Source organism: Stigmatopora argus, chromosome 5, assembly GCF_051989625.1.
Source record: "Stigmatopora argus isolate UIUO_Sarg chromosome 5, RoL_Sarg_1.0, whole genome shotgun sequence".
NCBI classification, from domain to species: domain Eukaryota; kingdom Metazoa; phylum Chordata; class Actinopteri; order Syngnathiformes; family Syngnathidae; genus Stigmatopora; species Stigmatopora argus.
This window is the reverse complement of record NC_135391.1, coordinates 17537170-17564116: the sequence shown is the minus strand read 5'-3', so window position 1 is coordinate 17564116 and position 26947 is coordinate 17537170. Positions and strand designations below refer to the sequence as shown.

Below are 26947 nucleotides of genomic sequence, written 5' to 3'. Positions count from 1 at the left end.
AGTGTGCTCTAATCAAGCTGTCATGTTATGCCAAGGCTGACAGCTGTTAAATTGTGGCTAAAAGACGAGATACAACAATAAAACCCACCTCATTGATTTCAAGTCTTTGTCCCATGTAGTCAAAAACATCCCCTGTTAAAAAAAGACACATTTCCCAACTTTCACAACAAACAACAACCCTGATGGCCTATTTGAAGCAATGTTTTATTCCTCTCACCAAATGTCTTGCCGTTGATGGAGCACTTGTTGAAGGTCATGATGTTTTGTGTCAGGGTACCAGTCTTGTCACTGAATACATACTTGATTTGACCCAGCTCCTCGTTCAGCGTGGTGGTGCGCGCCTCGGCAGGGGTGTCACTGCGTGAGTAGTACATCTTACGGTCCCAGTCGATGTAGAAACTGTTGCCCAGGCGAATGAATTCCACACTGTAAGAAAACAGCAACAGAAGAAAATTAACAATTTGGTTCCCATTAATGGTGATACATATCCAATTTATTTTGTGTCCAAGTCCCAGTCAAAATGGATTTGAGGGGATGAAGATTTGTCTACTACCCTCAATAGCAGAGTTGATCAAAGTGAAATAAATACAGGAGCATTCAGTGAGAACAAACATCCACCTAAGTAAATTCAAAGCATAGCCCAATTTATATATTGTAGAGTACTCCCTTTAAATCCAAAGCAATTTGTCACTTTTTTTTTACATCTGTGACCTTGCATCCTCGCAAGGCTCGAGGGGGTTACTGGAGCTTGTCCCAGGGGACTTTGGGCGAAAGGCAGACAACACCTTAGACTGGTCGCCAGTCAGCCATAGGGTACAAAGACTGACAGACAAATACTCACGCTCACTATCACACAGACCAACGTCAAGGGGAAGAACCATCGCACCATTGGGTGGCTACCTTTGAATTTATTCTTCCAAATTAAATAACCTTCTGTTTTATATTCCAAACATATCTTGCAAGCCGTTCCTGAGTTAACAAGAATTTTTTTACTTCTAGTGACTAGTAAACTCATCACCTCAAAATAAGATCATCTCTGTCGCAGGGGAATTACAATCATATTTAGCAAAATTGATAATACAGTAATCCCTCGAATATTGCGGTTAATGTAGACAGGATAAACGAAAAAACGCGAAGTAGGATCACACCCATTATAATTAACACAATACATGTTTTCGTGCCTATGCAGAACTACAAAAGTACATTTATCAGTGTATATTTATGAAATATTATGGCTATAAGCATGTCAAAAGGATGTAAAGTATCAATATCTAAATATGATGTAAATATTTAAAAATGTAATGACTTTAAATACCGTACTCAGAGTGAAAATAGTTCCTCTCCGCTTGATATAAATAAATAAAAACTGGCAAATGAGCGTTTTAGTCCAAGTCCTTTGTCTTCTTGTGGCCATGGGTCCATTGTCCGCAAGTCAAGCAGTCAGGGTCATGCAAAATATTGAATTTTGTGCATAACCAAGGCGCACCAACTGATTGGGCGCCACCCCGTCCATTTTAGAGAACATTTGAGAGTTTTGAGTGCGCCCTACAGGTGTGAAAATACGGTACATCTTCAGTTGCATATTACGTTCTTGAGTTATTTTTGAGCACAAACATACTGACACACAACAAATACATAACTTCTGCCTCCTGTAGGCTTTACCTACTGGCATAGTTAAAAAGAAATAGTTAAGAGGTCACTTTGGTCTGACCTGACATAGAGTGAAATGGGCACCACGGTGTTAAGGATGATAACGTATGACCAGAAAGTGAGAAAGGAGGAGAAGCCGGCGCCGTTGTCGTTCTGCCTGGGCAGGAAGGGGGTGAACGCCGAGCCGTCTCCCAGCTCCCAGCAGTAGTTCCCAATGCCCAGGATGGTGCACATAAATGCCAGGAAGCCAAATATCTACATAAACAAACATTGACTGATGAGGAAACGTGTTAAAAATAATACATTGTGGATTTGCTCATTTTCAATAGTTTTCATTTTGTATTTTCAAACTTGTAATATATGTTTTTAATATCAAATGGAAGAGGTGGCTCACACAAACGACAAGGATGTTCATCAGACGATCCACGCTAGTCCTCTTGAAAGTGCTCTTGCCGCAGTTCTGCATCAGTTTGGTCTCGGGGCCTGGAATGAAAAACACAAAAAAACAAAAAACAAAAGTGGATTCAAGCTGTGTTTAAAAATGCTACATGATGACGATAGTTCCAAGAAGACGCCACCTCCAAACAGAACCAGTCCAAAACACCACTCGGTGTTCCTTAGGGTACACCCTCGCAGCAGAATCTTTTCATTGTCCAGTGCGTATTTCTGCCCAGCAAAAGCCAGCGTCCCTGTGAAGCGATCCAGACGGTTGTTGGGGGGCTCGCAGTGGACTTCCCCTTTGGGACACAAACGTAAGGAGTTTCCCAAAAATCCAGAATACATTCCACTTTTCTTATTTTTGGTTGCACCATTAAAGTCTGCCAGCTTGAAGACATCATCTCCGAGGTCCCCGGTCACCGGCAGGGCCTGACGGACCTTCAGGTTTGTCTCGCTGAGGGCATGGAGAGAAAAAGTCACAGAAAATGACAAGTGGTGGACCAAGACAAAAAGTTACCCGTCTAGCTCAGCCGTTTCGATGTAAACCAGGTTAAGCGGTTCACTGCTGGACAGCAGGAGGAGGTCAGCCTGAAGGAAAAATAATACGCTTTCATTTTTTTTATTACAATAGCATATTGCAGAATAGAGCTGGGTGATAAAACAATAATGATAATTATGGTGAAATAATCTTTGTCAACGATAATATTAAAAACATTTGATAAAAATTCAATCATTTTAAACTGCAATTACACCAAATGACCACCACAGAGAATGAGATGCCGTTGCGAGATGAATGGTAGTTCCATTCCAACGCTCAAGAGAAGAAGAGGATGATGAGGAAATGTGTTTTTAGCATGTTAGCAATGGAGGCTAACACGGAGGCACAACCAAAATAAGTGATTATGAGATGCAGAACAACACTAAGCCGACCAACAAAAAGATCCAAGTGAATTCTCTTAGGCGTTTTCTTTCTTCTTTTTTTAAAGCCTTTTTATTACCTGAGCGCAAAGAGCAGCCTTATTGAAATGTGAAAGTTAAAGGACTGTCCTCTTTTGAGGGCAGCCTGGAATATTTACCTTACTTGATAGCAAGGCGTTTCCCCATTTTATGTAAATGTTCTGAAAACGTTCCAAAAATCTAAAATTCCAACTTTTATTTTTTATTTTTTTTGTAAATGGCCATATATGAGGTAAATTTACACTGTTTCTTTTTGTAAGGCTGAAAATAGTCTGCTTGCCAATGTTTTCAGTTGATCATTTTATTTATTTCATATTGCACAGCAACTTTTAGTTTGAAGTCAAATTTAAAAAAATAAAGACAACATTTCTGCAGGTTTTATTCTTTACTTTTCTTAGTGTAAGTGTCTTATCTTTATTGCACAACAGAACAACAAACAAGATGTTAGTTATCGTGGTAATTATTAATAGACTGATATACAGTCGTACCTCTACTTATGAAATTCATTGGTTCCAGAACTTTTTTTTCTAACTTGAAAATTTCGTAAGTGAAGCAGTAATACTTTATATCTAGATTCTCTAATTCGTTCCATGGTCCTCACACAACTGCCAACTAAACCCTTTAAAATTGGTCAAATTTTCCCAATTTTGTAGGAAAGATGTGAGAAACACACAAAAATGAGAGAAAATTATAGGAAAATGATTTATTACTGTTTTAAAATGTATATAATGGTCCAAAATCCCAGCGAAAATGTGCCCTGCGCCGCTGAAATAGTTCCCTCCGCAGGAGACGTAATACTCGTGTTTGTCTCCCAGATGGCGGCAAGAGCCCATCAGTGTTCCCTCTAAGCTGCGCACGTGCGCAATTGCGCACTACTCTCGTCTTCTCTGCGCAGCAGCAATCATATGGCGCGCAGTAAAAAAAAAATCGGATTTTTTTTTTTTTTTACCCATGATGGCGCCGTTTAAGCGGCAGCCAGTGGCAGTAGCTCTGTCCACTTATGTTTTTCGTGTTTTACATGAAAAATGGACAGGTCGCCGAATGGACGTTCGGCGGAACGTCCATTCGGCGACCTGCCCGTCTGTCAAACGTCCGTCGGCGAAACGTCTTTAGGCGAATCATCCGAGTACCGATGATGTCGCTCACACTGGTACTCAGTGCGCTCAGGGAGGTTGACTTTCTGCTCAGACCAACGAAAAATTAGAGGGAACATTGGAGCCCATTCTACCAGGGCTGAAAGCCGGCCACTTTGTAGTACTATATACATTTTAGACTTTTACGTGTGCCCTTTCTGTGTGTGTGTGTGTGTGAAAATATGTGCCACGTTGCATTTGTATGGTTTTTGATCGCTTAATAAGGGGAATTGCTATCATTAATAAGGGGAGCATTTAGCCAAGGTGGACAGGTATTTAAGAGATAATCTTGAAACATGGATAATGGTTGTTGTGAGACAGCCAATTGAATTTAATTGAATGCTTTTCATCTCATCTCATCTCAACTTCTCCCGCTTTATCCGAAGTCAGGTCGCGGGGTCAGCAGCTTCAGCAGCTTCAGCAGGAAGGCCCAGAATTCCCTCTTCCCAGCCATCTCACCCAGCTCTTCCGGGAGTATCCCAAGGCGTTCCCGGGCCAGTGGGGAGACATAGTCTCCCCAGCATGTCCGAGGTCGGCCCCGTGGCCTCCTCCCGGTGGGACGTGCCCGGAACACCTCCCGAGGGAGAAGTCCAGGGGGCATCCTGATCAGATGCCCGAGCCAACTCATCTGGCTCCTCTCAATCCGGAGGAGCAGCGGCTCTACTCCCGAGTCCCTCCTGGATGAGTGAACTTCTCACCTTATCTCTAAGGGAGAGTCCGGACATCCAGCGGAGGAAACTCATTTCAGCCGCTGGTATCCGGGATCTCGCTATGAAATGAGAGCCCAATAGAGGGTAGCAAGGTCTCTAAAGTGAGAATCAATGCATCCGCGACAATATTTTCAAAATAAAATAACGGATAAAAAAAATGCATTTACTTTTTGGGGGATTTCGTAACTTGGATATTTTTCGTATCTCGAGTTACTCATTTGCATATAAAAAATGTTGTACCTGGAGGCATTCATATATACATATACATATACATATATATTTTTCTTCCTTATATTGTGATAACAATTTTTGTCATATCACCCAGCTCTATTACAGAATTTCTGGAGAAATTGTGTGTGAATGCAATAATGCTGGTCTTGACAACCCAGTGGATTTCCTGTTAATTCGGAGGCTAAATCACTTTCTGTTGGTTTGGTCATGTAATTTGGAGGCAATTCCAAGTCACTTACAATTTCTAATTTCAGGGCAATGTTCCCTCTAAGCTGCGCGCGTGCGCAATTGCGCACTACTCTCGTCTTCTCTGCGCAGTAGCAATCATATGGCGCGCAGTAAAAAAAAATCGAATTTTTTTTATTATTATTATTATTTTTATTTTTTATTTTTTATTTTTTTTACCCCTTTCCCCATGATGGCGCCGTTTAAGTGGCAGCCAGTGGCAGTAGCTCTGTCCACTCATGTTTTTCGTGTTTTACAGCATGTTTTACATGAAAAATTAGAGGGAACATTGACATGCACCTGCTTGTGGCAGGTGTGATACTGGTGTGCCCATAGCGAGCAATGATGATGTTGTGACCGGATGATTCGCCTAAAGACGTTTCGCCGACGGACGTTTGACAGACGGACAGGTCGTACTAGTATTTGTTAGTTTAATGATTAAATACAAATACTAGTATTTGTATTTAATCATTAAACGCTGTTTTCAGCTGGATTTGACCGAATTTGAGAGCATTTTGAGCCGTTTGGCGAATGGACGTCTATAGACGTTTTTTTGCCTCCATCGCGATATCATCCAGTATTTGTATTTAATCATTAAATGCTGTTTTAGGATGGATTTGACCCGATTGCTGTCATTTTACGGCTCGGTTCTGCTACATCTGCCTGCCCAAGAGTGCTTATTCCCGGACTGCCATGCCCGCCCAAGAGTGCTTATTCCCGGGCTGCCATTGATGGTAGACGAACATTGATTTTTACTATAATTTGGACAACACCGGCGGCGGGCCGGATTAAAAATCCTAACGGGCCGTATATGGCCCGCGGGCCGAGGTTGAAAAACTTGTACACACACGATCCGGCGGGGCGAGCGTTCGAATCCCGTTTCGGCGAAACCTCCGTTCGGCCGAATGAACGTTCGGCGGAACGTCCATTCGGCGACCTGCCCGTCTGTCAAACGTCCGTCGGCGAAACGTCTTTAGGCGAATCATCCGAGTACCGATGATGTCGCTCACACTGGTACTCAGTGCGCTCAGGGAGGTTGTCTTTCTGCTCAGACCAACAAAAAATTAGAGGGAACTTTGTTTCAGGGTAATCCCTTATTATCTTGCGTTACATCCTGTTCATTTGGCAGGTCACTTTATATGGATTTGGGGGTAATACCAAGTCACTTCTTTTGTTTTGGGGTAATGCCTGATGATTTTGAGTAACTTCCTGTTAATTTGGAGATGGTTTCAAAGGAAGCAACTCCTGTAGATTTGAGTATTTCCAAGTCATGACCCTCTTAGTTTTGGGGCACTTTGCGATGGTTTTAGCACAGGGGTCGGGAACCTTTTTAACAAAGAGAGCCATAAACACTTCATATTTTTAAATGTTATTCCTTCAGAAAATAAAAATACATGTGCATCTTTTTTTGTCATTCCACCACATTTAAAGTAGAAAAAGTCTCTGAATTTTTTTGACATTGTTGCATTGTTGCTAATCACGGAGTGTATGCACCCAGGAATCTACTGAAAAAAAAAATATGATTATAGTGGCGCTGGAGGTTGTCATATTCTGTTGCCTACAGTGACGTATCTTTTCAGCAGCTGATTAAGCCAACGAGGTGGCGTGGGATTAGCACACCTGCAGCTGATTGACACATCCAGTATTTGATGACAGCCGGCACAGCCAGCGGATTGTCGGAGTATTGCGTGCCTTGCCCTTGCTTACCGTCCTGCTTGTCCAACACGACTCTGTGACTTACCCGAGATTTTGACGTTTGTATTTTATGTTTTCAAAACTTGAAAATCTTAGTTTATTCGCCGACTAGGTCATGCTGTTCTGTTGTACTTTTTGATTCTTAGTTTATTTGCCGCCTCGGTCGCGCTGTTTTGTTAACTCCTTTTGATACTCGCATTTATTGTCGCGCTCTTATTGTTTAATAAATTCTAGTTTTTGTGAATATCGACTCATTTGTTCCTTAGTTGTTGTGGATCCATCTTTTAATCGGCTTGCCGAATCATAACAGTTTGCCATATGCACCCATCAAAAGAGCGACATAAGGCTCTCGAGCCATAAGTTTCTTATTCCTGTTTTAGACAATTTTAGGTCACTTTTGTTTAAGGTTTTGGGGAAAAAGATTATCAATTCTGGATATTTTTGTGGGTCTGCAAAAAAGTGAATGGAAAGGTTTAAGTGTGTGTGTTTTAAGTGTTGAATTTCCAACTGGAAATGAAAGAGATTTTCGGTCAAATGTTGACAGCTTGAATTTTTCTATATGTGAATCAGATAAATAATATTGGACCAAATATTGGTTAATTTTAAATGTTTCTAAATTTTAGGGGAGAATCATGGGAAAAGGCTCGCTATGTATTGAGTTTACAGTATAGTTTACTGTATAAACCTCTCAAATCGTGTAATTTTGCAATTTAAAATAGTAATGTTATACAAAGTTGCCTTACTGTAACAAACTGATTGTTTTCCAGCTTGATGATGTCACCGACCTGCACATCCATCCACTTCTCGCCACGCAGTCTGTGGAGAGGAAGCAGGATGTTTAGTTTGATGACAAAACAAATGAAGTGTTTGTATTTCAGGAAATTGAAATGGACAAAAATGGGCATTGGATCGCAATCGTGCTACTGCTTAATAGAAGTTTCTGGGCTGATTTCTGCACCCCTTACTTTGCTTGAGCCCGTTTAAATATTACACTGACCTAATCGGCATTATTAATAGTGTTGTACATGCAATCCATTTCAAATGGAAGGGGCTAGCAGCAATCAAAAGATTGCTGCCAGACCCTTCCATTTCCCATTGGGGGTCCGTGGGATTGAACGTGATCATTTTTTTAACGACTTACTTTCCATCGATGAGAACTTGGACTTTTCGGTTATTGACTTGGTTGTCGCTTCGGTGGCGATTCTGAAAGTAAACACAAGATAAGTATTTTGCCGCGTTTCCGTGTTCCCGCTCATTAAACTCACTGTTCCCCTGAGATAATGTTTAAACCATGACGTCATGTTATTTAGTTTCATAGTTTCATGCTCCTGTGATTAGTGCTTGTAAACCATTAAATAGTACAAGGTCATGAGCCAACGGACGCAGTTGAGTTGCTATGACGGCAACTCACCATAAAAAAGGGGAAGGAGCGACGTTTTATGCAATCAGGGTGACGCAATTAGAGATTTCCCCCTAAATATGCAGACGTTGACTAAAAGGACGTGCTAGGCTTACATAGATTCCTGGTATAACGATGAAGGTGAGCGAGGAGCTTACAATATCATCAGTGGCATCCTTGGCAGCAGTGACTGATAGAACAAGCACCAGAGGTACCACTGTGGTGAACCAGGAAAGTGATGAGATCTCAGGAATCACCTAATCGAAAATAACAAGTTATACCAAAGTTAATCTCATCTCGTCTCATTTTCTGAACCGTTTTATCCTCATTAGAGTCACGGGAGTGCTAGAGCCTATCCCAGCCGACTCCAGGCCAGAGGCGGGGGACACCCTGAATCGGTGGCCAGCCGATCTCAGGACACAAGGAGACGGACAACCATGGAGTCATACCCATACCTGGGGGTAATTTAGAGTGTCCAATCAGCCTACCATGCATGTTTTTGGAATGTGGGAGGAAACCGGAGTACCCAGATGAAACCCACGCAGGGAGAAAATGCAAACTCCAAACAGATGGACATGACCTGGATTTGAACCCAGGACCCCAGAGCTGTAAGCCCAACACGCTAACCACTCGCTCCACCGGGCCGCCTGCTCTATGATATGACAATATGTATTGCCAAAAGGATATTAAATCTCCTGTTCAGATTTTGCATGTGTATTGTCATTGTCATCATGAATTGATGTTTCTTCAATGCACATTTTGGCCAACAAATGACACACAATGTGCATTTACTTGCTACATTTTGTGATTCCATATAACATTGTACTACCAATAGGTAAGACTCTAATTTGCTTCCTGTGGCAACTATGTGTGAGTAATGCTTGCAAGAAAATTGAAACAAGCAAAATGTTTAAGCCACAGAGAACACATACAACACAATTCTTTCCAATATGGGTATTAAATAATGTATCATCATATAATATATTAATATACTATTTATTGCTGCTTCTGTTTATACGACATTTGTCGTAGGTCAATTTAAAGTCAGTTCAAAAATAAAATGAGCGGTCACCAGTGGGGTGAGTGGTTGGCACGTCGGCCTCACAGCTCTGGGGTCCTGGGTTTGAATCCAGGTTACGTCCATCTGTGTGGGGTTTGCGTGTTCTCCCTGGGCCTGCGTGGGTTTCCTCCGGGTATTCCGGTTTCCTCCCACATTCCAAAAACATGCATGGTAGGTTGATTGAGATACTCTAAATTGCCCCTAGGTATGGGTATGGGTGTGAGTGTGCATGGTTGTCCGTCTCCTTGTGCCCTGCAATCAGCTGGCCACCGACCAATTCTGGGTGTCCCCCGCCTATGGCCCGTAGTCAGCTGGGATTGGCTCCAGCACCCCCCGCAACCCTAATGATGATAAAGCGGTTCAGAAAATGAGATGAGATGAAATACCTAATTTTCACACCTATAGGACGCACTTAAAAGTCTAAAATTTTCTCCAAAATGGATGGGGGCGCCCAACCAGTCAGTGTGTATTTTGTGTGCACTAAATTAAAAATTCTGTAGATGTCGTTGTATGACCCTCTATGACCTGACTGACTGGGTGCCTTTTTTGTCAACACTCTACTGTTCTTGTAGAGGAAAGGCTAGAAGTGAACAACAGCAGAATGCGGTAGTGAAAGGGTGGGAGTGTTCCTGGTAAAATAAAGGCACATATTGTGATACAATTTTTCCATATTGCACTGCCCAAGAAAAGGTCAGATTTGGATTCCACACCCCCAAAATTAAGTAATAAGTGTTTTCATCAATGCAACAATTATTTTGCTGATTAGAGTATTCATTATTTGCAACCCTAATATATTTATTCCTGCTCAAAAGCACATTTGTATTGGTTTATAGTTAAAGGTGTTACATTCGCAAAAAATGTTACTGCCAAAACAATTGTTCTGCTTTAAAAAAAACAGCAACAGAAGAAAATAAACAATTTGGTTGCCATTAATGCCATTAATTATAACATATCCAATTTATTTTGTGTCCAAGTCCCAGTCAAAATGGATTTGAGGGGATGAAGATTTGTCTACTACCCTTAGTAGCAGAGTTTATCGAAGTGAAATAACTACAGGAGCATTCAGCGAGAACAAACACCCACCAAAGTAAATTCCAAGCATAGCCAAATTAATATATTGTAGAGTACTCCCTTTAAATCCAAAGCAATTTGCTACTTTTTTTTTTACATCTGTGACCTTGCATCCTTGCAAGGCTCGAGGGAGTTACTGGAGCTTGTCCCAGCAGAAAAAGAAGAAGTGAATTCGTGATAATCGAGGGAGGACTACACTGGGAAAAAAATGCAATTGATATAATGTACTATGGTCTTTTTTATCAACTTATTCATGGTAAGACCCTAACCCCGTAAAACAATATGTAATATGAGTAACACTTCTTTGCAAAGGACTTTAGGCGACTGAGTTAATGATTTTCGCACTACAAACCAGTTACCTAAACGATCTGCAGTAAAACGGGAAATAAAACCAGGATGTAAAAACTCTGCGGTAATGACAACATATCCAGTGTTTTCATTACTTTTTAGGAATGTTCAAAAGGCTTTTCTGGCCTACCTGGAGCACCAGCAGGAAAAGAAAGTAGGCATTAGCAATTCTCTGGAACTGCTCAAAAAGGTTGTGAGGTAGGAAGGTGAAGAAGTTATACTTGGAGGTCTTGATGGCGTTCGTCTGGTGAACAGGAAGCATGTCAAACAAATTTTCCTGACTTAGTTGACAGTTTTTGATAGCTACTTAATGGTTTGGAGAAAATAATAACCATGATTGACACTTACAGCATATTTAAAGGAGAGGTTGTATTCTCGGTCATTTGCCCTTAGTTTCCTCTCAAGTTCTAAGAGCAAAAAAAGGAAATAATGAACCCTAAAAAAACTGAAAGAGAAATTTCATCAAGCTTACCTTGCTCTTTCTTTTTGCCGAAATTAAAACCAAAAAATGACATGTTCACCTTCCTCTCTCTCTGCTATCTGTCCGTCATCGTTGTAGTCTGTGGAGAAAAAACAGTAAAAACCTTAGCAGCGTATTTCAGTGCCATTGATGGCTATCAACGCCCAATTCTTTTGACCAGGAGAGAAAAATTAACGAATGTTCAATGTTCATCATTCAGCTGTGAATTGAAACGAGTCCGACACTAGTAGACGTCCACTCCAGCAAGAGTGGGAGGGTAGCAGCCAATGAAGATCTTTTATTAGTTGTCAGCCATCCCACTTGGGTGGTAGGGTGTAAGTAGGTTTGGATCCTACCTCAGCCAACTCAAGGGGACCAGGCTGGGGACACCCTGAATTGGTATTAGTAAAATGTAACTCTAACAACTGACTTCTAAAAACAATAACAAAAATAAAATACTGAAGGCCCCCTTCATTACGTTCACGAGGGACAGAGGGTGTCACCAAGTTTCTTAAAGGGACAATAAGACTAATTAAGACTAATTAAAACCAACCGTATGTATTTTATATATATGTATGTGTGAATATGTATATATATACAGCGGTACCTCGAGATACGAGATTAATTTGTTCCGGGACTGACCTCGTATGTCGATATTCTCGTAACTCGAACGAACGTTTCCCATTGAAATGAACTAAAAACAAATTAATTTGTTCCAAGCCTCTGAAAAAACACCAAAAACAGGATATTGGATTGAAAAAAATGTTTTATTTCTCCTGATTCGCCATCTATTAACAAAGTAACACATAACTAGTGGTTTAATATTACTAAAATGTGTTTAATAGTACTAAAATTATACAGATTTCGAAGGGGGGAGAGAGAGAGACGGACGGACAGAGAGAGGGGGCGGAGAGGGGGGGGGGCGCTTTTTGCACGGCAACACGCTCGTTTAATAACATAAACAAATTTAAATGAACTTGGATTACGGTGCAGACACACTCAAAAATAAGTTTAATCTAACCTTACACTAAACTTAATTCTAATTTTGTTTTACATTTTTATACCATTCTTCCGGCCGGGTTGGCTCTGTTTGCCCCGCCTCCAACCTGACTTTTACTATCGATGGGCTGTTTGCTTTTGTATTCCCTTCAAAATATTCCGAAAATGATGCACACAAATGTCCTCACAATAGGATAACGCACAACTACTTGCCAACGAGAAGTAATATATACTCCTCGTAGTAGAGATCGCTCCGCCATTTGCGCTGAGTGACGGGGGAAAAAAACACTGAAAAAAATGCATAGCTCCGCCCAGTGCTCGTAGATATCTGTTATACACGAAAGAGATGCGGCAAAAAAGACTGCGCTAAAATCATAAACAGCCTCTCATGTCTTGGCCACCTGGCTTTCTCGTATCTCGAAATTTGTCTCGTATCCAGAGATAATTATTTGCTTGAAATTTTACTCATATCTCGAAATGCTCGTATGTCGGGGTGCTCGTATGTCGGGGTGCTTGTATGTCGAGGTACCACTGTATGTATATATATATATACATATATATATATATATATATATATATATATATATAATGTATTTATTAAGTTATTTATTACCTATTTATTCATGTCTAAAATGTCTGTTCCTGTCTGTGTTCTCACCCTCTTGCTCCTGTGACAATTAAATTTCCCGATTATGGGATGAATAAAGTTATATAATCTAATCTAATCCCATTTTAAGGCATTTGATACAGCCATGATGCAAAACAGACACATTTTTATATTAAGTCGTTTATGAAATGACTGATATGAAAGGACTACTAGAGATGAACTCGTTACAAGTCAAAAAGAAAGTTGAAACAAGCCGCATAATTGGATGTCTATCATTTTTTTTAAATTACGATAATAGTGCATACTCTATAAAGAGTTATTAATGGCAGTAAGATTGTATCCTTCATTGAAACATCTAATAATTCCTGCCTTCACTTGTAGTTTTCATCCACCATGGTGATGTCAGCACTGGACCTATAAATAAACACTCCATGTTCATCCAGGAATGAGCCTTTAAACGGGAATTCCAGGTCAGACCATGTTTGGGTATGGTAAAAAAAAGTTAAAGTCGCCGAAGACACAGTGCACTGTTCACTCGCTAAATTAACCACTTTTATTTTCCATGGTGACGCAAGCCTGAAGGTTCACAGTGCCAGACAAAGGCGTTTTAAACTTAGTGTGCCATGAAAGAAGTGGGGGAATTTCCTGGGTTTACCATGCACACGCTGCTGAGAGATGAGGCACAATTTAATAGGCGCGGTCATTTTTATGCACTTCCTGTTAGCTAGACCATTAAGTGTTTTGTTTGGGAGCAGTAACATATTATTGTTTATCCTCTGACAAAGTCATTTCATGGCCGGTGTAATATTGTCCATTTTCCTTTTATTTCTGGGGACTCCAGCAGCAGCATCCTGAGTCATCTTTTGCTAAAACTTGTAAACACAGTAATACCTCGACATACGAGTGCCCCGACATAAGAGCAATTTGAGATACGGGTAAAATTTATAGCAAATATTTATTTTGAGATACGAGACAAATTTTGATATACGAGCATACAGCGGACGCGAGAGGCTGCTCATAAGAACATCATGGGCACTGTCTCTCTCCCCGCAACTCCCTCGTGTAATGTCTCTGTGAGCACTGGGCGGAGCGTTGCATTTTTTTCTGTTTTTTTTCCCCGTTAGTCGTTGCGAATGGCGGAGTTTTTTTCGCTAATACGAGAGGAGTACTACTTCCCGGGCAAGTTGGCAAGTGGTCGTGCATTATCGTATTGTGAGGACATTTGTGTGCATCATTTTCAGAATATTTTGAAGGGAAGACAAACGCAAACAACCCTTGATAGATAGGTTGCATCTGAAAGTCAGGGTCGAAGCGGGGCAAATAGAGCCAATCCCGGAAAATAAAAGGTATAAAAATGTAAAACAAAATTAGAATTAAGCTTAGTGCAAGGTTAGGTTAAACTTATTTTTGAGTGTGTCTGCATCGTAATCCAAGTTCATTTAAATTTGTTTATGTTATGTTACGAGCGCGTTGCAAAAAGTCTATTTCCCTCTCTCTCTCCCCTCTGCCAAATCCGTCTAATCTTAGTACAATTAAACACATTTTAGTACTATTAAACCACTAGTTATTTGTTACTTTGTTAACAGATGGCGAATTAGAACAAATAGAAATGTTTTGCCAATCCAAAATCCAGTTTTTGGTGTTTTTTCAGACGGTTGGAACAAATTAATTAATTTGTTTTTAGTTCATTTCTATGGGAAACGTTTGTTTGAGTTACGAGTAAATCAACATACGAGCTCAGTCCCGGAACGCATTAAGTTCATATCACGAGTTACCACAGTATGCCATTGCAACAAAACCAATCTGCAAAAAAGGGTTTCATGGATGAGTTTTCCCATGTCTTGTTTAGACAGAGGTCTCGTAATTCTGCCTATATTTTAGGTGGTAGTAGGCAGATTAAGTGATACATTTTAGATAGCTATTGAAGTTCAAGTTCAAATCAAAAATTACACCAAGAAATTTGGGTTGCTTAGAGCATTCAATGACATTAGACTAAGGTAAGCACTCATTTTTTGACCTTTCCTTTTTTTCAGGTGAAAATGATTACATCTTTCCCGTATTTAGATGACACATCTTATTTTATCTCATTTTGAAGTCTATCCACTGACTCAGCCGAATTCACTGTAGTGTAGAAACCAGTTAATGACCAGTGTAATCTGTTTTTTTTTCCTTGCGGGGGATTAGGTGCATAGTCCTAATTAGTTTTCTTTGCTAAAAACAGTAAATATACCATTATAATAATCCAATCTTCTACAAACAAAGCCTGAAAGAGTTCTTCTATGTGTTGTTCAGACAGAAGTCCCATAATTCAGGCTATGATTTTAGGTCAAACTGTATAAAAAATGGGCATAATAAAGGATGAAGTCATTTTTTTCAGTCCGTTAGTTGGAGGCATGATGAAAAGGTAATATTATCTCAGTGTCTAATTGTGTCTGACCGACAGGTTCGGAGGTCAGGAAGCATGAATGGCCGTCTTGTCCGAGGGCTGCATCTCAGATTTCTGGGATAAACATTGTATCTATTGTCAATAAAAGGCACTCCCTTTAGTTGTCCATTCTCTGTCTCTCTATATATTATATATATATATATATATATATATATATATATATATATATATATATATATATATATATATATATATATACACACATATATGTATATATATGTACATATATATATTTATGTATATATATGCCTATTGTTTCCCTTTTTTTCTGGTCACAACTCCCTCGTGTAATGTCTCTACGAGCACTGGGCGGAGGTTGTTGCATTTTTTCAGTGTTTTTCTCCCCATTAGTCAGTGCGAATGGCGGAGCTTGTTCGCTAATACGAGAGGAATACTACTTCCCAGGCAAGTTGGCAAGTGGTCGTGGATTATCCTATTGTGAGGACATTTGTGTGCATCATTTTCGAAATATTTTGAAGGGAAGATAAAAGCAAAAAACCCTCGATAGGTTGCATCTGAACTTCAGGGTGGAGGTGGGGCAAATAGAGCCAACCCTGGAGAAGAAAGGTATACAAATTTAAAACAAAATTAGAATTAAGTTTAGTGTTAAGTTAGATTAAATTTATTTTTGAGTGTGTCTGCTTCGTAATCCAAGTTCATTTAAATTTGTTTATGTTATGTTTCCAGTCTCCCCCCTCTCTCTGTCCCTCTCTGTCTCCCCTCTGCGAAATCCCTCTAATTTTAGTACAGACGCTCCCCTACTTACGAACATTCAACTTACGAACAACGGTACATACGAACATGTCTGCAAATTGCGTTTAAGTCCAAAAATGTTCGCAAGTCCAATTTTGTATTTCGCGCCTTTTTCGGAGTAGTACTTCTTTCCGCCGCTAATACCGACGCCTGGCGCTGTGAGAGCTCAGCTCACCCAGCATCTACCTTCTTCTTCGTTGCAATGCGGAAGCGCGTGAATGTATCTCCAGTGAGCAAAGAACCTTTTTCATTTGTATCATTAAATATCTCATGCATCCAATATTGAATATGGTTGGTAAAAAGCTAAAGGCTTCTATTGAGGGAGTTGCAAGGAAGAGGCAAGCCATTTCATTTGAAACGAGTGGCAATAATAACGAAGCTTGATGCGCGTGAGAGTGGTGAGCGTTGCACATTCAGTACCATTTATAAACAGAAAGATCGAGCAGCAGGACCCAAATATTGAACGTTGCACAAAGTTTGCAAATCAATTGAATGATGCCATACAGTGCTACCGCATCATTTATGATGAAAAAAAGAAGAAAACTGTGCAATCGTCATTAGGTCGCTTCTTTTGGCCAGTTTCTAATACATAAATCTCTCTCTCTACAGTACTGTACATATTCTCTCCATTTTATTAAATGTTTTTTTCTTCAGTACAAACCAATGCGTGTTACTTATACAAGCCTTAAACATACAAATGCACTTATATCAACCTTCAATATACTTATATAGGCCTTAAACATCAATTATAATACAAAATATAGCACTGAATCAACTTACAAACAAATTCAACTTATGAACAATCGCTCGGAACCAATTGCGTTCGTAAGTAGGGGAGCGTCTGTATTATTAAACACACTTTTGTACTATTAAACCACTAGTTATTTGTTATTTTGTTAATAGATGGCGAATTAGAACAAATAAAAATGTTTTACCAATCCAATATCCTGTGTTTGGTGTTTTTTCAGAGGGTTAGAACGAATTAATTTGTTTTTAGTTAATTTCCATGGGAAACGTTCATTTGAGTTACGAGTAAATCGACATACGAGCTCAGTCCCGGAACGCATTAAGATCGTGTCTCGAGGTACCACTGTGTGTTTATACATACACACTTTGTGGATTCGGCTATTAAAATGTAGAAAGTATGGGGTTCACAAAATAATAAGATATCTGCGTGTTCAAAAGCACAGCAAATCATTGTTTTCACATTCACGCTGGGAAAAAAAGGTTTTCATTGGTTTGTGATTCTTACTGAAATAAAAAAAATGTTAAGGAAAACATTTCCTGTTTTGACTAGACTGCTAATGTTTAACATTGCCTTGATTACCATCCTCTGATGAGTCATCTAGAATGAAGACAAAGCAGTCATGCCTGCACTATTCGTTTATTAAAGAATGAAATAGATAAGAGGGCTCGATTTCCTTTGTTGTGTCTAATAGAAAAAGATTAAAAGATTTAGTTTTTCAGCGTCTTCCCTGACTCGCCATCCTACTGGGACACTTAACCAGCTTCTTGTTTTATCAAAACCGTGAGCTATTAATAACAACAAATCAGCAAATAGCCCCTGGGAACAATACCACCTGCTCACTTGGTGTTTCTGTCCAGATATGGACACTTAAGCGGGCCTCTTTGGCATTGAGGCTGCCTCAGGGAAACAGAAAGACTACTTGACGTTGCATTCTTTTTTTTTATGACTTCAACAGGCAAATATACTCTTAGCCTTTGACTTCCACAAAATGGTATTGACCTAACATACTTTTTATGGTCTAAACACGTAACTTAAACAGGCAAACACTAAAGTAAAAATTACAATGTGTGTACAGACGCTCCCCTACTTACGAACGAGTTAGGTTCCGAGCGATTGTTCATAAGTTGAATTTGTTTGTAAGTTGATTCAGTGCTATATTTTGTATTATAATTGATGTTTAAGGCCTATATAAGTATATTGAAGGTTGATATAAGTGCATTTGTATGTTTAAGGCTTGTATAAGTAACACGCATTGGTTTGTACTGAAAAAAAAAACATTTAATAAAATGGAGAGAATATGTACAGTACTGTATAGAGAGAGAGAGAGAGATTTATGTATTAGAAACTGGCCGAAAGAAGCGATCTAACGACGATTGCACAGTTTTCTTCTTTTTTTCATCATAAATGATGCGGTAGCACTGTATGGCATCATTCAATTGATTTGCAAACTTTGTGCAACGTTCAATATTTGGGTCCTGCTGCTCGATCTTTCTGTTTATAAATGGTACTGACTGTCGAACAATTCAAGTTGTACATATATGTGCAACGCTCACCACTCTCACGCGCATCAAGCTTCGTTATTATTGCCACTCGTTTCAAATGAAATGGCTTGCCTCTTCCTTGCAACTCCCTCAATAGAAGCCTTTTGCTTTTTACCAACCATATTCAATAATGGATGCATGAGATATTTAATGATACAAATGAAAAAGGTTCTTTGCACACTGGATATGCATTCACGCACTTCCGCATTGCAACGAAGAAGAAGGTAGATGCTGGGTGAGCTGAGCTCTCACAGTGCCAGGCGTCGGTATTAGCGGCGGAAAGAAGTACTACTCTGAAAAAGGCGCGGAATACAAAATTGGACTTACGAACATTTTTCGACTTAAACGCAATTTGCAGACATGTTCGTATGTACCGTTGTTCGTAAGTTGAATGTTCGTAAGTAGGGGAGCGTCTGTATATTTATTTATTGTAGACATTTCTGAAGGTGAAATTTGTCAGATTATATATATATATATATATATATATATATATATATATATATAAAAGGCCTTCACAATCAGTTCTGCAGGCTCTGCTGCATAAAACAAGCGTCGATAAAACTGTTGCTTTAACCAATTAGAATTCGATTTGGCGACACCTAGGTCTTCTCGCAGGCGTAAGGATACGTCCTTGCCTTCTCGCAGGCGTAGGGATACGTCATTGCCTTGAGTGATAGAGTGGACTAGCCAGAGCTACCAAGCTGTATCTGGAGCGAGCTGCACAAGCAAATATATTGTTGTGTTGATTTAATAGCGGTTTTGTCAACCAGCAATGGCTGAAGGAGGAGAAGAAATGGATTTGTTTGCAGATTTACTGTCAAAGCCATTTTCAAGACGGACTTTTCAAGAAAAAAAGCTGGACATCATTAAGAAAGGTTGGACAACTCCGAAGTAAGCAAGCCTGTCACAACCGGGAACGAACATTTTCAGCACTAAATCGAATAAAAACGTTTGCCAGAAATACGACAGGACAGGCTCGACTTTCAGCATTAGCTTCGATGGCGATAGAAAAGGAGGAAAGAAAGGAGGATGGATATTGTGTACAGGTAAAAAGGATTTTTGGTGAGTAAAATATGGCTATATTCCTAAATAATATTTCAATTGTATGAGGTTATTATTGATACATTTTTATGTGTCGCAGCTGTAGCTGCAGTAGAGGTTTCATAGCCATAAAATAGTTTTTGAGGGTTGGATTGATTCAGACAGCTGAAGGCGTCGGTAGGAAATTCACGGACCGCCGCTGATATACACACAGTAAAACCTCTATTTCAACGGCATGCCATTCTATTTTTCAAACTTTCACCGTAGTGCAGTTCAATTAGAGGGTGCCGCTCTAGTTTTCGACTAGCTGGTCAGAATTTTGAGAAGATGCGGTAAATTTTATGGATGAAAAGAGAAACCAGGTTACATACATATTTATTTAACAAAAGGCACAAACAGAAGGCGATTACTGGTAAACAATTACAAATTCACTGGTGAAAATCAAGTCGCTGTTGTAGTTGTCCTCATCATTCACATCACCTGAGTGAGTTCACGTTCATCGTTGCCAGCATTGGCTCCACGCAGGCCCAGGGAGAACATGCAAACTCCACACAGGTGGACCGAACTGGATTTCAACCCAGGACCCCAGAGCTGTGAGGCCGATGTGCTAACCACTCAAGACGCCGGGCTGCCTGCAATGGGGCCCAACGCGGCTATTTTTGGACTATCGGACGATATCGGATTTGGTCACAAGATCAGATCTGATCGAGTAAACACTAGTGTTTTGAGCAATGTTGTGTTTTTTGGCTGCTCTAAATCAACTCACCTGACAAACGTCTGCACGGTCAGACTACTTCTCTTAAAACTGATGAATTTGTTAACTTTTTGGCTATTATTGATGCAGTCAGTCATCCAATCCATTTCAACTGAGGTTGATTCACTGCCATTGTCTCATTTCAAATGGATTGGACATCTACTAGTGAAAACATTCTTACATTTCACAGCAAAAGAATGATTGGAAACCACACGATTGGGTATCTATCATCGTCAATAGCACTGAAAGCGTTAAAAAATAAAGATGGAAATTACCCCTCAGCTACATCTTACATAATTACATATATATGTTCATTAGCATGAATATGAATATGTTCATTAATATGTGCTGTCCCTTATTAAATAAATCAAACTCAAACTCAATAGGATTGCACATCATTAGTGACTTGGAAAAAAATTGAGTAACAATGTTTTTGTTAGCATCAAAGTGAGTGTTCAACTATGACAGACTTAACTTTTGCTTTGTGATTTTTGACTGACGCCAGAGCGACAATGGCAACTCTTGGACGGAAACCTGGGAATGCAGCACATGAACAGCCATGAACAATTGAGCTATCTGAATAATTCACCTGAGCCATAGGGCCAAGTCTCATTTTACCTGATTAAACTTGTGACCATTTAATTGACCTCTGAGGATAAATGCTCCCATTCATTTTTCGATTGGAGATCAAATGAACAACCCCTACAGGTTTTTATTTTCAGTGACAGATTTATAAGCTGTGGAATGTGAAAGAGTGTCAAGTTATTAAAGATTGAATTATCTGATTTTTTTCTAAAAATGAACTTTAAGATATTCAAAGAGAATGTTATGTTTACATTGTTTCAGATCTTGGTTTGAAACTAATCCTCGATGACTTTTCCACTAAATCATAAAAAAAATCAAAATTCAATACCTGGAGAAATAGTGGACCATGATTGTTATGTAACTACTATATGTAATAACTAGGGCCGCCTGGTGATTGAGTGGTTAGCACATCTGACTTTTAGTTCTAAAAAAAGAGGGTTCAATCACAGGTTCCGTCAGACCTTCCTGGTGGAATTTGCATGTTCTCCCAGGACTTGCGCGGGTTTTCTCCAGGTACTCCGGTTTCCTCCCACATACTAAAAACATGCATGGTCGGCTGGTTGGACACTCTAAGTTGCCCCTTAATATTAGTGTGTGCGTAAATGGTTGTCTGTCTCTTTGTGCCTTATGATTCGCTCGCCACTAATTCAGTGTCCCCCACCTGGTGCCCATAGTTGGCTGGGATAGGATACAGCACCGCCCGCGAGCCTTGTGAGGATAAATGGTACGGAAAATGAATGAATTGATGAATGAGTTATTCATTTTTTCTAAGGAAAACGCAAACGTGTACAAATCCCCTTCCCCCAAAAAACATTTAACTGTTTTGCTGATTTTAAGGCGACCTGGCGGGTGGACTGGTTAGCACGTCGGCCTCACAGCTCTGGGGTCCTGGGTTCAAATCCAGGTCAGTCCACCTGTGTGGAGTTTGCATGTTCTCCCCAGGCCTGTGTGGGTTTTCTCCGGGTACTCTGGTTTCCTCCCACATTCCACAAACATGCATGGTAGGATGATTGGACACTAAATTAGATTAGATTAGATAACTTCATCCCGTATTCAGGAAATTTCATTGTCACAGTAGCAAGAGGGTGAGAATACAGACACAGGAAAATACATTTTAGAAATAAATAAATAGGTAATAAAGAAATAAAGAAATAATTATTAATAATAAATTTATAAAATTAATTAATACAATTGATTAAAAAAAATAATGCATTAATTAATTTTTAAAAATAAATAAATTCCCCCTAGGTATGAGTATGAGCGTGAATGGTTGACCGTCTCCTCGTGCCTTGGGATTAGCTGGCCACCAATTCAGGGTGTCCCCCGCCTCTGGCCCGAAGTCAGCTGGAATAGGCTCCAGCACCCCCCGCGACCCTAGTGAGGATAAAGCGGTTCAGAAAATGAATTAATTAATGAATTAATGCTAATTTTAATGTGACTTTCATGTAAGCTTTTATTTGTGTAGATTTCTTCATTAACTGGTTTTTTATTTCAATGTGATGTAAATCACTTTGAATTACCTTTGTTGAATTCTACTAAATGAAAAAAATGCTTAGCCTTGCATAAAGTATTTTCTACTCGGATAAAATGAAACATTTAAAGTTGTTGGGTATGAATGATCACTCCCTGCCTTTCTAAGTGAAATGGACATTGAAGTCTATCACCGTTAATGGTAGCTGATGAGTCAACTTTTCTGACTTCTGTATACTTTAAGTTCACATATAAAGAGTCATTTTTCCTGTCAATGCAACCTCAGCTTCCTCGTCGTCACTATCAGACTGAGTGTAGCCACATAGCACTTTCTGTAAAGGTTTATGTTGTCCACGTTCAAGGTAGGCAAGTCTGTAACATCATATCACCGCTGCCTGATAGTTGTGAGTTCACATGTATAAATCAAAGTTTCATTACTTGTTTTTGAATGTTTCTTAATGCTACAATAAAAAAATATATAAGGTGTACCTCTCTGATGTGCGCACATTTTGCACACCTTCCAAATTCATCGGACTGTGTGACTCACTCCAAGTGTATTTTTTGTATTATTGTGCTGTCCATTTAAGTGAGCTTAGTATTTGCACTATTATGCTGCATATTTGCTACTTTTAGAAAGAGACACACAGGCGTCGATTTCTCAGTTTGTGTACAATCCACATCCAGAGACAATTTAAGGCAGTAACGACCCCAATCCCTATACCAAGTGAATTGTAGATATACAGTAACCCAACGAATATCATGGATAATGTAGACCAGATATGGCTGCGATAATTGAAAAACCACTAAATAGGATCACCCCTATTATTAGTACCCTTCACCGAAACATCGCATTGCACTTTGAAACATTTCTGGAAAATTCCACCATCAGCTGTGGAGCCCCGAGGCTCCCGGCCATTCAGTCCGCTGAGCGAGCTCTATTTTCGGTTTAGGGTGGCGACGCCCGCTGTAAGGTCGCCCGCGGCTTACATTTAAAAAAAAAATCCACCCTCACCGAGGATCCTGGCCGTCAAATTTGCTGAGAAAGCTCTATTTTCAGATAAAAGTGACGGCTATTTTTCTTTTTTGGTGCTGGGTTGAGTGGTAGTCTGATATTTTTATGAACTTTTTTTTATAATGAATATTAAAAAAACGCGATGTACTGAAGTCGCAAAGTGGTGAAGGATGACAGTACTGTAGTTCTGAGCTGTATTGGCCAAAGTGTAAGGTGGGTAGTCACACACTTACCGTGTTACATATACTTGATAAATGTATGAGAAAAAGTAGTTTTAACATGCTTTACTTTTACTTGAGTAGAATTGTGACAAAGAAAAGCTACTCTTACTCTGGGCTACACTAGAGTCGTGATTTTTTTCCTGTTTCCTCAGTTTGATTTTACTTTAATTTTGAGAGATGGCCACAGTGGTTCTGCCAATATCGAAAAAGTGATTTTGCAACAACAATCACATGACTCCATTATACCAATGAGACATAACTCTACAGTCACATGACCACAAGCTAGCTAGCAGTCGTTCAATCACGTTGCATCTTTAAAGAGCCGTACAAAATAATTATTACCATAGAGCGTTGCTTTAAACATTAATAGAAAGCATGGATTTCAACCTCTCTCACATATTTTATTTTGTACTGACAGTCAACGAAATATGCTCAATATATTTTCATGGTAGGAAATGTGGTTTCTCCACTAGAGGGCCCTTGTGCTCTTTTGGCAGGTTTCCTTTTTGTAGATTGTTCCAGTGGGGATTAAATGATTTTTGTGAGTTTTGTAGATGTAATATGGCCATGTAATATGTGAGAGTACTGTATAATATTACAAACCTGTCAACGTATACGTTTTCCTATATTTTACCATTTTTTTGACCATTTCAAATTGTGTTTGCCGGAAAACAACTTTTGTACGGGATTTTTTTAAGTACGTTTTTTGTAAAATCGATCTCGTTTTACCCATTTGGCTCTTATCCGGATCATCTCGAACACTGGTAGGAGACGAAAAAGTCATCGTGGAGTGCCAATACTCATGCTTTAAGCATCATATGCACACGCGCATTCATCTTTCACATGTCCGCCTTTTAACAGTCAGTAAGCAATGTACACAGACAGTCAAGATGTCAGCGTCATACAACCACATCTACTGAATCTTGAATTCAGTGCATACTACTTTGGAGAAAACTACACTTTTAAGTGCGCCTGATGTGAGTAAATATTCGTGGTGCGTTGCATTTGTCCTTTTTTTAATAAGGAGAATTGCAATCATTAATAAGGGGAGCAATTGGCCGAGTTTGACAGGTATGATATTAACACTTTGTATAGATGACATTGCGCAAAAAAAAAATCCAGATGTTAAAAAACAAAACAAAAAAACAGACATTGTAAGGAGTTAATCATTACTTGAGTATTCTTTTTACTGATAACATTTTACTTGTAGTTTTTTGGGATGAATACTTCTTGAGTATTAATATTTTATTTTAAATTAACACTTTCCTTTTGGCAACACCAGTGTTTCCGAACCACTGTGCCATGAGCATTGGTCAGGTGTGCCATAGGAAATTAGAAGAAGACATACAATGTAATATTCAGAAAGAAAAATTAATATGAATATAATGAGAGTAAATTGAACTATTACAAGATTAAAATCAAAATATGATGAATTTTAAATTATAAATTATATTATTAAAAGATTCAAATTGTGAAACTGTCCTTTTGTTGCTTGTTTTTCTCTAATATGACCCGGAAGTTGTTTGGTTCCCAGGGCATCAACTTTTGGCAACCTAAAGTCTGTGTAAGCACAACATTTTTTTTGTGTAATATTAGAAGATTTAAGTAATATTTAGGGAAAAGTCATAAAATTATGCCATAAAAAACATGACATTACTTATTTTTGCATCACTTGAACGGGGAGTTGTTCAGGGACTGCAATACAACAAGTTTTGGTGACATTAGGTCAGTGTGAAAAATTAGATTTTGGAATAATTTTGGAGGTTTATGTGATTCCTGCTGATACAACTTTGATGAGAAGGACTATTGTTAATATAGGCGACATAGTTTTAAATTAAAAGATTTTCGGATGTTGGTGTCCCTTGAGATTTTTTTCAATGCAAAAAGTGTGCCGCAGCTCAAAAAAGGTTGGGAAACATTGGGCTACACTACCCAACTTTGCCTAAGTGTGAAGACCAACCGTACTCTCCAGTGTTTATGAACTGTGTTCTAACTGAACGAACAGAGTATATGCCTAATCATATGATAGTATAATATGATTATGCATATACTATGTTGGAATATTAAGGTGTTTAGTAAGTATAATAATTATAGATACTAAACACCTTAATATTGAAACATTGTCTCTCCAAAAATAAGCATTTAATTCTTCTTTTTCCAAAAACAAATAGAAAACTTTAATATGGAGGGTCAAAGAGATCTTAAATAATAGCGGTCTATTTGGCTGAGCACTTACCGTTACAGCGTCATCAGTATAATAGTGTAATACGGCAGTACTATACTATATGACAAAGACAAATTGAGTAAAATACACTTCTAAAAAGTTTGAAAATGGTTCAAGGAGGATTTTACACACTCACTTTGCAGTAAGCCGTGACCATATGGGAGCATTTTCATCAAATCGTCAAACTTTGAGAGCCAAAAAACACGGGTCGCTCATCAGGGAAGTGGAACGACTTACCTTGAATTCCGAGCCGGGGCGCAGGGCTGTTCTCGGGGATGAAATGAGGTTGTCCCGCTCGGAGGAAAATAACTGTGAGAAGAAGGCTCACTTTGTGTCGGTGCGACTCTTTAGGCAGCCGAAGCGTGGCGTCGAGCAACCTACGCCCTCTTTCTTTTTTCGCTTCTCCTCTCCACTTTCTCCTCCTCTGTTTCCTCTCTCGACCCCACCCTCGATTACCTCCCCAAAAAGTCTAACTATATATTCAAAGAGTTCGCATTCACATCCAATCATCGCGCAGAGAGGTCAATAAATCTCGCGAGATTTAGGTTCTGCGGGTTACAGATATCATATATGTAAATGAAAATGAATGTGTGAGCCAACGAGAACGGGCGTTGCCATTGTCGGCCATTTAGTATCGGTACCCTTCGATAACGCTAACATATTCGTTAATAAACTATAAACAGAACCTGTACTTTGAAATTGTTATATAAATTATATTATATAAATTTAGAAATTATATTATTATCATTATTATTATTACTATTATTGTTATTATTATTGTTATGATTATTATGAGTATTATGATTATTATTTTTTATTTTTTCAGCTGGGATAGGTTCCGGCACCCCCCACGACCCTAGTGAGGACCATGTGGTTCAGAAAATGAATGAATGAATATATACAGTCTGACGCAAGATGGCCACCAATTGTTTTTATTTTTACGCAGCTGATTCTGCCTTCAGATATCTATCACCCCTCTTTGGTCATATCATTTATTCATGTCAGTGTTTTATTGAGACATTTTAACCGAAATGATCCTTTATGTAATAAAATAAAATAAATTACTGAACCAGCCAGGTGAGTTGAGTCGGGCATCTGATTTGAATTGCTACTGGACATCTTTCTGGTGAGGTCCTGGCACGTGACACTAGAGGGAACCCTCGGGGTCG

General features: G+C 39.3%; 1 protein-coding gene across 2 annotated transcripts in view; it reads right to left on the bottom strand.

Moving 5' to 3' along the window:
* Window positions 1-26219, bottom strand: part of LOC144074252 (phospholipid-transporting ATPase ID-like) — a 42233-nt gene extending 16014 nt beyond the window's left edge. Inside the window, exons 1-14 of one of the 2 annotated variants that reach the window (XM_077600563.1) lie at window positions 26016-26219; window positions 11390-11477; window positions 11266-11324; window positions 11048-11161; window positions 8597-8695; window positions 8181-8242; window positions 7783-7855; window positions 2606-2676; window positions 2460-2542; window positions 2229-2387; window positions 2045-2133; window positions 1712-1905; window positions 218-426; window positions 89-132 (exon numbers count right to left, since the gene is read on the bottom strand). In XM_077600563.1, the coding sequence (XP_077456689.1) occupies window positions 89-132; window positions 218-426; window positions 1712-1905; window positions 2045-2133; window positions 2229-2387; window positions 2460-2542; window positions 2606-2676; window positions 7783-7855; window positions 8181-8242; window positions 8597-8695; window positions 11048-11161; window positions 11266-11324; window positions 11390-11432 (1299 nt within the window). In that variant the 5' untranslated portion in view covers window positions 11433-11477; window positions 26016-26219. Of the gene's footprint in view, window positions 1-88; window positions 133-217; window positions 427-1711; window positions 1906-2044; window positions 2134-2228; window positions 2543-2605; window positions 2677-7782; window positions 7856-8180; window positions 8243-8596; window positions 8696-11047; window positions 11162-11265; window positions 11325-11389; window positions 11478-26015 lie in introns of both variants that reach the window. The other variant, XM_077600561.1, reaches the window with a different exon arrangement.
* Between the last annotated feature and the right edge of the window lie 728 nt (window positions 26220-26947).